The sequence below is a fragment of the Perissodus microlepis genome, chromosome 5 (assembly GCF_051167445.1).
Source record: "Perissodus microlepis isolate ML-2025 ecotype Zambia chromosome 5, ASM5116744v1, whole genome shotgun sequence".
Classification (NCBI taxonomy): domain Eukaryota; kingdom Metazoa; phylum Chordata; class Actinopteri; order Cichliformes; family Cichlidae; genus Perissodus; species Perissodus microlepis.
The window spans coordinates 22,983,950-22,999,430 of record NC_140465.1 but is presented as its reverse complement, the minus strand read 5'-3'; the positions used below and the strand labels follow the sequence as shown (position 1 = coordinate 22,999,430).

Below are 15,481 nucleotides of genomic sequence, written 5' to 3'. Positions count from 1 at the left end.
ACTGTGTCCTCTTTTTGTTGTTAATGATGTTTTTTTTTAATGTGATTACCCTCATAACATGTTTGTGTTTTACTCCTTTGTGCTTCACAAGCCTCTCGATCCTGAATGATAATATTTGAGATCTTGGAAGTACTTCCTCCTAGTCGATGTCACTTCCTGCAGAGTGAAGCGAGATAGTGCCATTCTCTTTAGTGTTTGCCCTGTCTTCCCAATGTCCACCTCCTCACCGCTCGCATTTCGATATCAAAATAACGCACTGTGATTCTCCAAACTGGCCATTAACAAAAGCAAACGACCGTAAATCAGCGTGTCACATGGAGTAACTAAAAACCGCAGGAGCGACGAGGTGAGCTTTACTTTGTGCTCAGACTTTGTCGGCGTTAGCTAGCTAGCGGTGACACCGGGTGCTCCCAGACTCGCTTTGAATTAAACACAAGATGTTTCCTCCCCTTTTTTCTGATGTATTAATTTAATAAACAAATGTCAAGTGCTGTTGTCAGTGAGTTGTGGGCGTTGTCTTGCTGTTCTCAGCACCTGTTCAGTAACGAGTCTTGTTTTTTGCAAAGATTGTCCTATCATGTCCACCCCTGCCTTTCGTAGCGAATAAGCTAGTTAGCGAGCATGTTTCTCCTGTAAAGCTTGTACATCCAGCCGGCGGCCTGATTTTAATTAGGAATTAGCTGCCAGTAGCTTGTGCTGCTCACAGCTAGTCAAATCATTGACGGATATACAGGTCCAGAAAGCCTACCAGACAGTAATCGTGGTTGTTTGCAAGCGGCTGTATCAGCTAACCACCTAGCCTCAGTTTTTCGTGTTGCAAGTCGAGCTAATGGTAAACATTTTTTCTTAAACAAATTAGTTATTATTAGTATTATTTTTGTATCTAACAATGCTTAGCATGAGATGCAGGTTACAGTCGTTGCATGTAAATGGTGGTTCTGCTCTATCACAGTTAGTGAAGGCTCCCAGGGCCCCTTTGACAGCACGGACCCTCCCAGCTGTGGTTTGAATGAGAACAAAAAGTGATTTGAGTTTTTATCAGCAGCATCCTTACTGTGAGATCAAGGCAGCGAAAATGCTGTTAATAAAACATTACTGTGCTGTATTATTATAGGCACTATATGGCTACGGCGTTCCCTTGGTCACTTGGCAGATTATCACTTTTTGGCCATTTAAAATACCTTTTAAATAACTATTTTTATATTTCTTGCAGTTTCTGGTGTCCTCTTGGCCAGATTACTCTTAAAAAGCCATTTTTGTTTTGTCAATGAAACTTTTAACTTGTTAAAAATGGATATATAATAGCCATAAACGGATTCTACCATGTGATAGGAATGTTGTTTGTGGCTCAAGATAACTTGATATCATTCATGAGGGATACATTTGACATATGTTTTACACAGTATAGGCCAACAAGTTATTTTTAGCAGTTTAAATACAGCCAATCGCTTTTTGGCAAAGGCTGTTAATCTGTTTTGGGCACAACAGTGTTCTTATAGGCTGACTGATAAAGTTATCTCCCCAATATAGACAAACTGGGTGACCTGTGCTGGGACCCAACACATATTACTGTTTCTGTCCTGCTTTTCTTTAAATTGGCAAATTGTCTGTAGTGCTCAAATGAACACAAAATTTGTATTTAACTACCAGAGTGATTTTTTTTTTCATGCTATGCTGTCAAATGTCTGTTACTTACAATGAAATGTATTTACACCCTTAAACCACCTTAAATGGGTTTCATATTGTTATGCAGATGATACCCGATTGTACATTTCTTTTTCTTCGCCTCACAATGTTCCAAAAATATCTATCCTTCATGACTTTAATGATGCCATAAAGCACTGCATGGCTGCTGATTACATTTTAGTTATTACAACAGAAGTTGTTGTTTGTGCTAGTGGCAGCTCAATCAAATGTCAGAAATGTAGGCGTTATATTGGACCAATTTCTTAGTTTTGATAAACACATTAAGTCTTTACCCCTTGAAAGCCTGCTAGAAGTAACCATTGAAGCTCTTCTGAACTGAGCAGTTGCTTATGGAACAAAATGACTGTGTGTGTGTGCGTGTGTGGCAGAAGTCAGTGAGGGTGGTCTCTACCTGGGCAGCTACCGAAACTATTCTTAAGGCCCCAAGATCACATCTTTATTGATATATACAGAGATTCAAAACTTGTCATTAATGGTACAGGGAAAGTTTTCAAATGATGTCTTTATGGGGAAAGTATTAATAGTCTTGTGCGATCCTGCTTTTTTAATCTTGGCGATCACTTTCAGAGATGTGCATTATCAAATGCCTGCTTACACTCGTGAACTCTTTCGTCCTTATATAACGTGCAGATAATTCAAGTCTTTCTGCTCGACACCTATTGCCAGACTGAAAACTAATGGAGACTGTGCTTTCAAAGTTGCAGCTTCAAACTATGGAATGCACTACCAATACATTTGAGATCTGTGGACTGTATTGAAACATTAGTTTGAATCAATAGAAAACACATTCTTCTACATCTTGAATAAAAAGAAAAATTGTTTTGTACATAAGCCAGGCTTTCTTCATTGCATTCCTGACTGATTGAATGTGCTAGAAACAACATTTTGTTTTTGGCAACTGCAAAATGCAGAAAAATAAATAGTAAATTCACATAGTGCTGTTTACTTTTTTAGTGTAGCTGATAATATTAGGTTGACTTAAGCTTAGTGTACAGCAGTGCTGATTGACTGCTGGACGGTGCTACTCTTGGTTCCCCTTGTCTGTTTTTGTTGCACTTGTAAGTAAATTGTTCAGGTGTTTAAGTCTTTGTTTAACAGTCCTGCAATTGACACCTTTTATCTTTGACTTCTAGGATTTCTGCTCTTGTGAAGGTTTTGATGCTGCTTAATTTTTTCAAAATGAAGATTTTCTTATATTCTAGTTATTTATTATTTGAAAACTTATGTCCTCTTTTTTCAGGTAGACCCTACATTCAGATCACCTCAATCAGCAGTCCTCCCCCACTGTAAATTTATATTCTTGACCTCATCTTACTGTTAACTTAGCTATAGCAGCGAGGATGTCTCAGCTCCAGTTTCAGTGTCCAGCTAGCCCCATGCCCGCTGCTTCTGCCCCCCTGCAGCCACAGCCTAGTTACAGCATCCCTTGTGCCTCAGGCACCCTACCGTCAGAGAGCGCCAGCCAGCCCATCAGGAGCTCCGCTCTCCCCGCAGGGTCAGCCACTCCCTACAATAGCACCACAGGTAGGTTTTCTGATTTTGTTTGGTCAAAAAGCTTACTTATCGGTGATGGCATTTAAAATAATTAGTTTGGGATTTATTGTTTTGTTTTTATGATCACATTATGCATCTCACACCCTTTTTATTGCAATGTTTCGTTCAAAAATTTGTTAGAACCTTGAATGCTTTTGCCAGATAGTATGTGTATTAGATTGTGAGACTTTATGATGGTTCCTGTAGATAGTTATAAAGAGAATTTTGGATCTTTCTTTTCCATAAACAGTATCTAACATGGCAAACCCTAAAGAGAAGACCCCTATGTGTTTGGTGAATGAGTTAGCCCGTTTTAACAAGATTCAACCTGAATATAAGCTGCTTTGTGAGCAAGGGCCAGCTCACTCAAAGGTACGAGTTGCTCACATCATTTTATTAGTACTGTTGTCCTGTTCTGCTGCAACTTTATGCTAATGATGGAGAATCAATTTTAGATTTTCTCAGTGAGGCTCACGCTGGGAGATCAGCATTGGGAGGCAGAGGGGACCAGTATCAAGAAAGCTCAGCATTCCGCTGCTGCATCAGCCCTCGCTGAGACTACACTCCCTAAACCCACTGTGAGGACACCCCGCAGCACAGGAAAGCACCAAGGTATGCTCTTCCCACTGGTTTTATTGTATTCTCTTTTCTAATTGTTGCTAACACCTTGTAGAATAGAAGCAGTGAATTCATTTTTGTTTTTTTGTTTATCTCAAAGCAGATGGCATGACGCATATTACAGAGCTGAGTGCACTATGCATCAAACTTGGTAAAAAGCCTCTCTATAAACCCATCGACGCATATACGGGGATGAGACCACCAAACTTCAACTACAATGTGCGGGCTCCAGGGCCTTACCAGCGCTCTATGCAACAGTGAGTTTGCATCATTTGGAAATCTGAGCAGAAATCTTATTGTCTCTCTTTTTTTGAGGAAATGGGGGGAAATGGGTTGTATTTAACTTCAATTGTCATCCAGGTACTACTACCCATTTCCTCCTGTGGGACCAATGTTATATCATGTGGAGCTTTCTATTGGAGGCCAGCAGTTTTTTGGGAAAGGACGAACGCGGCAGTTAGCCAAACACGATGCTGCTGCCAAGGCCTTGAAAGTACTGCAGAAGGAGCCAATACTGCAACAGTTGCCAGTGGTGAGGAAAGAAGTCCACACTCGGCATCTGTGATATTTATTGCTTCTGGGTTTTTTGTTGTTGTTGTTGTTTGTTTGTTTTTTTTAAACATGTCCTCTTTTTTTGACAGGTGAATGGAGAGCCCGAGGAGGAGAACCTGAACAAATCAGAAATCAGTCAAGTCTTTGAAATTGCACTTAAACGCAACTTACCTGTCAGCTTTGAGGTTTAAATGGATTTTATTTATCATTCAGGGGGAGATTTTATGTCATTCACCAATTTGTACACCACTGCATGTTCCTTCTGCCCATAATCTATTGAGTTTAATAGAATAAATGCTCCCCTACATCAGGTGTTTCCACTGTTGCTTTCCAGGTTTTAAAAGAAGAGGGCCCTCCACACATGAAGACTTTTGTAGTGCGTGTTACAGTTGGCGAGTTCATAGGAGAGGGCGAGGGAAAAAGTAAAAAGATTGCAAAGAAGCTAGCAGCAGCAGCGGTGCTGGGAGAGTTGAAGAGACTACCCCATATACCCAGTGTAGAAAAGACGCAGCCCCGCATCAAAAAGAAAACCAAATCTATCATCAAGGTAGTGCAAGTTTTATACTAGAGTTGGGATAGTGATTACACACCTAACGGCTTCCTTAAGCAATCATTAACCTGTCGTGCCAACAGCTGCAGACCAGTCCAGAATATGGACAGGGAATGAATCCCATCAGCCGCTTGGCTCAGATCCAGCAGGCCAAGAAGGAGAAGGAGCCGGAGTATAGCATGGTGACAGAGAGAGGGCTGCCACGGCGCAGGGAGTTTGTCATGCAGGTGAGTCAGCTGCAGCCGAGGCATGCTGGCAGCAGCACTTATGTAACATCTGTCTCTGCTTGTTAATTTCTCATTTTCGTTCATCTCTTCCATCTGTTTCCAGGTTACTGTGTGTGGGCAGTCTGCAGAGGGAATGGGACCCAGCAAGAAGGTGGCCAAGAGGAACGCAGCAGAGAAAATGCTGGAGCTCTTGGGGTATAAAGTGCCTCAGCCTCAACCCCCAAAACCGGCACTCAAAACTGATGAAAAGGTACTGCTTAGACCTTCTCAGGAAAGTCTCATAAATAAGTTAGGTGGCCAATGTTTATGTTATATTTATGTAGTAAAATTGTTGTTATATTTAGACCCCAGTGAAAAAGCCAGGTGATGGGCGCAAAGTGACCTTCTACGAACCTGGTTCTGTAGAGGAGGGGACACTGGGTAAGACTTGATGGGAAAATAAAAAACTATTAACAATCATGAAGAAAATCATTAACCTTGGAGCCTTTTGTTCAAAAGGTTCCAAGGAGGAGGACTTCCGCCTGCCTTACCTGAGCCACCAGCAGCTGCCTGCAGGGATCCTGCCCATGATGCCTGAGGTGGCACAAGCAGTTGGGGCCTGCCAAGGATCCCAGGCCAAGGACTACAGTCGAAGTATACCCAACCCAGGCAAGACCACGATCACTGCCATGATTGCCAACGAGCTGCTTTACGCTGGGACATCACTGACTGCAGAGACTATCCTGAAGACTAAAAATAACATGAATCAACTGCCCCACGGCCCCCTAACCAGGCCCTCGGAACAGCTCGGCTATCTGGCATCTGTGCAGGGCCTACAGGTAAACAATGGGTTTGACTTTCATGAGCTTAATTATTCAGTTTGAATTGTATAAATTGTTTTTTATGGTACAAATTAGTATAAATAATTTAAAATGTATCATCTGGTTGCAGGTGGAATACAAGGATTTTCCCAAAAACAATAAGAATGAGTTTGTGTCACTGATTAACTGCTCCTCCCAGCCACCGCTCATCAGTCATGGGATTGGGAAAGATGTAGAATCCTGTCATGATATGGTGAGTATTTATTTCAGAAACTACAGATTTAACACTCATTGACACCCTTTGTGAGTGAGCCACAATAGTGATGAGGGAAATATATTTTCAGTGATGGGGGGTATAGTCAGCTGTTGATGTATAATAATCATTTGTTAAATATTTATTTCGTGAGAGTGGAAGAGGAAGCTTTCAAAGGTAATACGGGTTTCTTTCTCAGTGTGCAAGTCCCGAGCCCTTGCTACTAACAGAAAAACACGTTTAATAATTCCTAACTTTATCCCAGCAACTTTCCATGAAGAGGATTTGGAATAAATCTTGTGTGGAGTTGTGCAAGTGTGACCAAAAGGCACACGATTGCTGTTAATGTCATGATGACACATTACAAAGGCTTTAGGCCAGCCGTTTCCAAAATAGGGGCTGTATAAGCCAGCTGCTTCCCATTCCTTTTTGTTGCTTCTTCCAAGACAGTAAGACTTCCAAGACTCATACTTTTCAGGTTACAGCTCAGATAACGCATACTGTTGCTTATTTTTTTAGGCTGCACTGAACATTTTGAAGTTGCTCTCAGAGTTGGACCAGCAGTCAAACGAAAGGACAGGAAACGGACCAGTTTCTGGGTAAGCTATGAGAAACACTGCCTTTCAACTTGTAAAACATTTACATTTTCGTTGCCGTTACGTCTTTAAAAACCTCATTTTCTCTTGTTTGCTTGCAATAAAGACAAAGATTTGGAGCTTTGAAGCTCTTTAACTCTTTCCAGTCAGGAAAGAGTTAAATAAAACCTTCAGACAAATGCAGCTGTCCAAAATCTGATGAATCACATACAGTGATGTCAGTTTGCATAAATGTCTGTTAGATCTGAAAAGTAAAAATGAGAGTGAAAAGAGGTTTCGGCGGTGTAGTGTTATAGAGAAGGGAACTTTACCCATATCTACATATTGGACTAACAATATAACACACCTGATTCTCTGATTAAGTTGAGTTGCATTGTAGATGATGTGAGGTTGAAGTTTGAGATGGCACGAGAATACATCCTTGGGGTTCGTGTATTTAGATTGTTCAAGGAGGAAGAGTGTGTGTGTGGGATGGTTCAAAAAAAAAGAAGAAGAAAATCTGGACGTCTGATGCTTTTTTTTATGCTAATAGTGACACTAAACAGTGGTTGGAGACTGAGATGCAACCAAAGATTATGTGTGATGAACTTGTGACCTTGTTACCTTGGAAATGGTTGGTTTGAAGCCCAGGACCAGGTTTGAGCCACTTGTTAGTCAGCTGCTATCTTCAAAGCAATTTTGGTGTGTGAGTATGGAGTCAGTCTGCGATCAGTTTTCAGTTGAACAGGGTCAAGCTGGCAATTACGTGCAATCTGTCTGTGATAATACAATATTAACTGTGATAAATTGGTGAAAATGGAAAATGTTTGCAACTCTATCCCTTTATACATGCATAGAAATTGACATTAACTGTCTGTATTCAGCCCGAACCTTATAAATTTGAAATAGAAATGCAGAAATTACTTGGATGGGGATTTAAATGCAAAATTACATACACGCTCAGCAACTTTGCTTTTAGATCGGAGTATAACCAGAATACACCAACTGGCAAGTAGTTAAGTCCAGTCGGTGCAGACTGACTCTGATTGCAACATGTTAGCAACCTTTCTATGTTTTTAAATTAGGCTTTGGTGACAAATAACAAATAATAAATCTCTCTGAGAGTGACCACAGTCAAAATCACACCACAAATTTTTGGAGACAGGTTGCCTCCCATCAGGCAACCTGTGCCGATACCTTCTGATCGAAAGTGGTCGCCGCAACTGCTAGTTGTGCAGCAAATGCAAGTCACAAAGAGGTTTCTGTCTTTTATTGTGTTACTGAGCTTATAAGGGGTGTAGAAAAAAGTAAACGCCACATCTTGCTAGATGTTAAATGATGCGGGGCTCTGTAAACACAACAGAATTGTCACGTGTAAATTCTTCCATGTTATTTTTAAAAATGAAGTATATTCCACTTCATTAAACACTTGTGTATGGAGACAAAAAAAGAGTGTTATGTGAGAGCTCAGCTAAGTTAATAATTTTTTATTTTCCGCAGGTGTGGCAAACAAGAAATTGAAGGGGACTTGCACATCAAACAGGCTAACTCAAGCACATTGGCACAGACCCTGGATGGCACTGTTTAGATTATGAGGTTTGGTTGTAAAAGCACTAGAGAAAACTCAGACACTGTGTTCTTAGTCAGATTTAGAAGGCTACAGGAAACTTTGGACTCTGTAGACTCTAAACCATCACTGTTCATATTCACCGTTACAAAATGTTCACAGTTAAACAAGATTAATAGGAAAAATAGACTATCCTCCTTGATGTTGTTTAATTGTACACATTATTTTTCTGTTGCTTTGTAGAAAAAAAAAAGTAGCTGCATCCTAGCCAATCAATTGGGAGGAGGGGTGCTTGATAAGGGGAGGAGAAAAAGGAAGAAGTGATTTACTGTGAACTCTTTATTTTGCATAGAACTTGTTTACTCTTTGTGAGAACTAACTGCTAACTCTTGTTTTTAAGTGTTTTACGTTTTGTCCCCTGCAGAGGTAGTTCATTAAAGAATATTCTCAATATGGTTTAGATCTTTGTCTAGGGTGCAGCTGGCGAACCTCTGATTTTCCTAGAGTGCTTTATATCAACAACCACAAGTGAAGTGTTATCAACATTACCATGTAGGGCTGGGAAGAATCTGTGACTAAATGTAGCGTGTTGTAATGTGATCTTGTCGAATCTGTGTGTGGCAGGGATGTTTCCCTGTTGCACCAGTTTCCTTGAAAATCCCTTTTCCTCCCTTATGTCAAACTCTCCCTACTCTTTCTGCTCCCCATGGTAATTAAATGTGCTTACATGCACAAAACTAAGATTTGCCATTTTGTCTCTTTCTTTGTAATGTATAGAGGTGTGCTCGATTATGATTTTGCACTGATGTTGGCCAATTTAAGAGTTGTTACAGATATACTAACTCTTTAATCTCCTTCACATATGCTAAATCTTGTGAATCTCTGGGCAGATTGCATATTTTGGTGATTCATTTTTTTTGATGTTTAAAAAAATGTAAATAAAGCCCCTGCAGCAAGCACGCACGGAGTGAACATTTCATAAACTAGTATCAAGGGGGTATATATTGTCTAATATGCCCTGATTGGACAGTTTATTTAGGTAGAACATAAAATTGACTCAATATTCAACTGTTTATGATACTGTCAACAGCATCTGCAGCAAATAACTATTTCATAGCAAGTTGTTTACTGAAAAGGAGAAAATATCCAGAATGGGGCAGTTTTCTGGGTGAAAAAGCCTTTTTGATACCAGAGGTCAGGTGAAAATGGCCAGACTTCTCGGAGCTGATAGGCCAGCGGAAGTAACTCAAATAACCACATGCAGATGATCACGTCTGAACATATTGCCTGAAAGTTGATTCTGTTCATGACAACAGAGCGTTTTCAGTCAGAGGAGCGTTTAATCACTCATCCAAATGACATCTTGAGTCCCAGCTGACTGCAGGTTTCCCAAACCTTATAAACAGTGCATTTGCATAATGACCAAAACTAGCACCATTGCATAACAATGAGCCATGGGCTTAGTTTCATGATTGTTAATATGCAAATCAAGAAACTAAGCTTGTGCAAATAAGTTCTCGGCAACCTGTACGCTGCTGAGACTGAAGAAGTCACTTGGATGACTGATGAAACATTTGCTCCATTGAAAACGCTGGATCGCTCTGCATGCGTCAAAGACACCTCTGAATACACAGCACATGGAGCACTGAAGCAGATTGGCAACGACAACAGAAGACTAAGACACTATGAGCGGGAAACTGAGGTTACAATAAACATGGGCTCACAAATATTGGACAATAGAAAATTGGAAAAACATTGCCAGGTCTGATGAGCCTCAATTTCTGCTGCAGTATTCACATGGTGGGGTGAGAATTTGAAGTAAACGACATGAACGCGTAGATCAACCCTGTCATGTGTTAACAGTTCAGTATGTTGCTGTTGTAAAGCTGTGGGGAATTCTTCTTGGCACACTTTGGGCCCTTGAGCATTGTTTAACCTTTGGGATTTGGTGGATCTGGAGATTGGCATCATGGACGTGCAGCTGACAAATCTGCACCAACTGTGTGATGCAAACATGCCAATATGGACCAAAATCTATGAGGAATGTTTCCAGCACCTTGTTGAATTTAATTTGTGCCATAAAAAGTGAGGGTGGTTCTTAAGACATAAACAGGGTACCAACACAGTACTAACAGCATGTCACTCAGGTAGTGGTTTTGAAAACCTATTCTGTAATTAAAGTTTCGCCCCCTCTTTCATAACCATATTCAAGGTAGCTTGCTAACATTTTTATAGAAAATACTTAAAATTGCTTTTATTGCACCTTTAATGTCCCATTCAGTGGTTGAAGGTATCATTACAGTAAATCTATATCTGAATAAATATTGATTCTGCTAATTAAATTCAGGGTTAGTTTTACAGTATTTACTTTAACAGTCCTATTAATCGTTTGTTGCGTTATAACCAAATATTTGCTTCATAAAAACAAATGTGCATGATCTGAATCTTCTCATCCAAGACTTTTCAGTTGTTCTTCCTTGAGTGCACAAACAAGAGCTCATTCTGGGAATTATGACCGGAGACATTTACAACACCACATTGTGCTGCAGGAAATGTTTCATCGTTAGTCATACTCGTTCACTTGCATAAAATTAGAGAATGTTTGTCCAGTGACTGTGATTAGTATTGCTAATCTCACAAGACAGAAGTGTCACTTCTGTCTTGTGAGATTAGCAATACTTTTTAGCCTTCTTCTGCTACGTAAACTACACGTGCACTCATACATGCATGATCTGCAAGTGCAGTTTGTCCAGAATTTTCCACTCAAAAGTCCATATTAGCATTCAGTCAGTGGAGTTAAGCATCTTTTTTCTAGAAGGGACAGTTCTTACATATTTTTATATGTAAGTCATACGTCATAAATACTAGACGCATTATTATTAAGGTTATTATTCTTGGTCTACATAGAGAAAGATTAATAAAATTCCCCTTTTGCAGTGTTACTTTTGCTTGCTTACAGTTTATGATCTTTACAGGAAAACAATGCACCAGACGCGTCGCTTGCTGTGTTCTAACAGCATTTGTAGGTGTTGTTTTAGGTCATTTTATTATATGTGAATATAACAGAGTATAGAGGATTGCATAACAGCTATTAAAGAAGCTTTCCCATTTGGATCAGTGTAGGATTTAATCACTGTTTGGGCATTTCACAGATTTATGGTGAAAACATTTCAAGGGCACTTTACATTTCATATGAGCATTATTGAAATCTTCTTGGAGGCTGATGACTACTTGGCTGAGTTGTCATCCAGTACAGACTTCCAAATGATCAGCCTGAAAATGTAAAGTCTGTTTTATTATTTCCATTTGACTGACTCATGGCTGCAGATGGACAATTTGGCCTGTTGTTCACAAAACCCACATTTTTTTTCTTTCTTTTTTTTGTCCTGTCTGATGTATTGTGGACCCTTTGAAATACCTTTGAAGGTATTGTTAACATTTGTACTCCTAAAGTTGTTTCTTTGTGTAAAAATGTATGACTAGGCGACTGCAACAGAGCCATTTGTCACTTGTTTTTTTGTGGTTTCAATAAAGGGGTACATGCACTTGTCAGAACCCATGAAGCGATAAGCGGTCACGTTAGATTCCCATGGCAACAACCTGAAAAAGAACAAAGACAGTAGAAGCTTAAATACTGTAATCAGCTGTTGAAAATGGATAGAAAAGGACATTTTCGAATAGCATTCATCTTTATTTAGTATCTGGAAAATGTGAAGGTTGTGAGACTTACGCCCTGAAAAGAACAGGCAGGTAGGTGAGGCGAGGGATACACACTAACGGCTGGTTTACCAGGATGGCGTTCATAGCCTGCTCAACACAATACTGGGGCTCCAGAGGGGGCAGGAGCAGTTCCACTTCCTCCCTAACATCAAGGAACATTTAAAATATCAAGCAACATGAAACATTAACAATAGACTCATACATAGGTTGTGTCATTGAGTATTTGAGGACATTTTTTTGTCCTGTTAAGAGCAAAATTGGATTTAGCCTTCTATGATAGACCCTCAAAGAATGATCAGTCTGTATGTGTATGTGAGTGAGGTATATTCAGGTCTACAGACTAAACTCTCCTTGTTTGTGTCTAAACTATGACACTCAAAAGAAATTTAGAGTTAGGAGTAAACATGTTAGTACTGTCAGTGACACAGTTTTCATAATTTTTCACATGGCAAGCTACAACTGAAATACAGACCTTTAATTTTTAATAACCAATTAAATTCTCAGTTCAATTCAATTTTCAGTTCAAATGAGTTCCGTTTTATTTATATAGCACCAAATCACAACACCCTTTACCTTTATATTCTAAGGTAAAGACCTTACAGTAATACAAAGAAAACAGGGAGAACCCCAACAATCATATGGTCTCCTATGAGCAAGCGCTTTGGCAACAATGGGAAGGAAAAACTCCCTTTTAACAGGAAGAAACCTCCAGCAGAACCAGGATCAGCGAGTGCCGCGGCCGGTTGGGGGTGAGTGGATGAAGACAGTACACAGACATGCTTTGAGATTAACAGTAACTAATAATTAGATCAAAATTTAGCTCTTGTTGAGGGTGATGAATTGTTCATACTTTCTAGGGAACTCTATATTTTCTCTTTGTTGTAGTCTTCTACAGAGATGGATAGAGATAAACCTAAAAAATAAACCTGTGGGTGTTTTATCTTATTTTAATGTTCCTGAGTGTACCAAACTGTTGAGTTGGCCTGTGATGGATTTTTGTTTTGTTTCTATTTCTCATTTACTTGTTCACATATATAGCTTCTAGAGTCAAAATACTACCTCGAGAGTCAACGCTAGACCTTTTACCATCTAATTAATGGGAAAAAAGGAAAAGAAATAAATAATTACAGAAAAATAGCCTTGTTGTCTTCAGTGATATTTCCAATTAACAGGAAAATAGGGGACTCTGGATAAAAATGGCAGTAATTCCTCAACAGTTAATGCAATGTTTTTAGTTAAATGCCTTGATTTAAGGTTGAGTCTGCACTCTTGTCACATCGTCGTTGTTTCATGAAAGAGAGCCAAATTTATGAAAATTGTTTCACTCACCATAGTTTTTGGACCTTAACTGTATATGATTATTATGTTGGCATACCTTATCTTGCAGCCTTCAAACATGCCCGTGTCCACAATGTAGGGACACACAAGGGTAGTCTTCACTCCTTCTACCTCCTCAGACAGCAGCTCGTGGGCCAGAGACTCATGGAAGCCCACTGCAGCAAACTTGCTGGCACAGTAATCCTACCACAAAGAAAATCTATCCATCAGAGCTTATTCGCGCTGCTTTTAAAGATGAATATTCATTATTTGTGATTTGCCAGCCCTGCTTTGACTGCCAGTGCCGTTATATGCATTTTAATGTGTTACTTGATTTTGGGACTTTGTGAGAGAACAGTGTAAAACACAATAATAAAGCTGCCATATTCTTATTAGTTATATTCTCATATAGACTTATTGTAGCGGTATTTCTCCTGCATTGGCTCACCTCCACACAAGCTGTGCTGAAGAGACCGAGGACGCTGGCAATGGTCACGATGTGTCCGTGATTCTGGGCCTTCATTTGGGGGAGGAAAGCCTTCACTGTCTGAGGCCCACACATAGGAACAACCAGACAAACATGCATTGTCATAGCAGCAAAATGGAATGAGGCAACAAACTGTGCAGTGTTGTTAAATGTGACTTAAATACTGTTCGATGTGTAGGTTATTGTGTGTAGCTTACGTTGCACAAGCACCTCGTTATTAAGAGGATTGACGTCAAAGTTGCTAGTCCATAGGGTGAATGGGATAATACTCTTGACGCAAAGCAATTTTACATTTCAAGTGTCCCTCAGTGTTTGCACAATAACATGCTCTGTGTACAGCCGACTGTAAAAAGATTATCCAGTATGAAATCCAAAAGAAAGAATTCCAGCTCTCTGATTCTTAGTCGGTAAAAGTTACTGGCCAAAGATGTGCTATGATTTGATTGTGTAATGCGTATTGTCTGTGATGTGCTGCTAAACCGTTCTGCCTTTTGTTCCAGCTTTTGGCATTTTCACAGCTGATTAACTTTCAGCATTTATCTTCTGGATGTGCATGGTTAGTGACCTTGACTGATTTCTGATCAGTAGTTTGCAATGATAGTTGCATACTTAGACAGGAACACGTTTTCTTTTGACCATACTCATAAAAAACACAGTATTGCTCTGGATAATCAAGTTAGAAAAAAGAAAAGAAAAGAAGCTATGGTAAGCCCCAAAGCTTAGCATCTAAAATTTTGTGATACACTGGCATCTACAAGTATATCCAGCTAACAAGAAAGTTGGAAAGATGAAGTAAATCTGGACTGTTAAACCACTCAAATAAGAAGCTTCATTGCTTCAGATGTGACTGGGGAAATGTCTTCTATACATTTGATTTTAAACATTGAGTTCTTACCCAGAACAGAGCATGACAGTTGACTTTCATAGTCCTCTCAATCAGCTCATCAGGACAGTCTAGGATACGCTTCCCAGCCACCACTCCAGCATTGTTCACTAGTATTGTAACGTCCCGGCCGAGGTCCTTTCTCATAAGCTCTGCGTTGCGGTACACGTCTTCCCGGCTGGTTACGTCCACTGCGTAGGTGTACGCCTTTCCCCCCATCTCACGCACCAGCTTGGCTGTCTGCTCATTGGAATTGCTATTAATGTCCCACAGCACCACTTCTGCCCCATGCTTGGTAAATTCCAGAGCAAAGAGACGGCCCAGGCCACCGCCTGATCCGGTTATGAGCACCAGCTCGCCATCAATGGGCTTGGTGCGTGGACGCAAGATAACCCGCAAAGAATTTCTCAGGATGAAGTAAATGACATCCAGCAGCATCATCTGGAGGTCCATTAGAAAGATCATTTTGGTTTGTTTGGTTTTTTTTACCCTACAGAAGCTCAGACTTTACCCCTGTTACCTGAAAAGGTGTATTTTCCTACCTATCCTACAACCAAGCTGGTGCTTTCCTCCTCCTGTGACCCTCAGTCTTCAACTGTGGCTGTTTTAAATACTCTCCTCCCGGATTAGAGGAAATAACTTGAGCTCCTAAGCTGTAAATGTATGAATTATTATAGATGAAAAATGTGGAC

The 15,481-nt window shown here is 40.1% G+C and overlaps 2 protein-coding genes across 4 annotated transcripts; one reads left to right on the top strand and one right to left on the bottom strand.

Annotated features, from left to right (window-relative positions):
• The first annotated feature begins 185 nt into the window (after nt 1-185).
• On the top strand, nt 186-9,123 carry stau1 (staufen double-stranded RNA binding protein 1). 3 transcript variants are annotated; one of them, XM_084928881.1, is made up of 15 exons: nt 186-346; nt 2,952-3,231; nt 3,491-3,612; nt 3,696-3,852; nt 3,959-4,115; nt 4,219-4,390; nt 4,500-4,595; nt 4,745-4,957; nt 5,044-5,187; nt 5,291-5,437; nt 5,532-5,607; nt 5,686-6,005; nt 6,118-6,240; nt 6,760-6,839; nt 8,316-9,123. In XM_084928881.1, exons 2-15 carry the CDS (start codon nt 3,048-3,050, stop codon nt 8,401-8,403), a joined length of 2,079 nt encoding a protein of 692 aa, XP_084785007.1. In that variant the 5' UTR covers nt 186-346; nt 2,952-3,047; the 3' UTR covers nt 8,404-9,123. The 3 variants fall into 3 exon arrangements, with proteins under 3 accessions (XP_084785007.1, XP_084785008.1, XP_084785005.1); XM_084928882.1 differs by having other exon boundaries at nt 2,948-3,231; nt 3,962-4,115; XM_084928879.1 differs by having other exon boundaries at nt 2,948-3,231.
• A 2,344-nt stretch (nt 9,124-11,467) lies between these two features.
• Nucleotides 11,468-15,481, bottom strand: rdh20 (retinol dehydrogenase 20). The gene is made up of 5 exons (XM_084928883.1): nt 14,802-15,481; nt 13,868-13,966; nt 13,478-13,623; nt 12,113-12,244; nt 11,468-11,982 (listed from the first exon to the last, which is right to left on the bottom strand). The coding sequence occupies exons 1-5, from the start codon at nt 15,252-15,254 to the stop codon at nt 11,862-11,864; spliced, it is 951 nt and encodes a 316-aa protein (XP_084785009.1). The 5' UTR covers nt 15,255-15,481; the 3' UTR covers nt 11,468-11,861.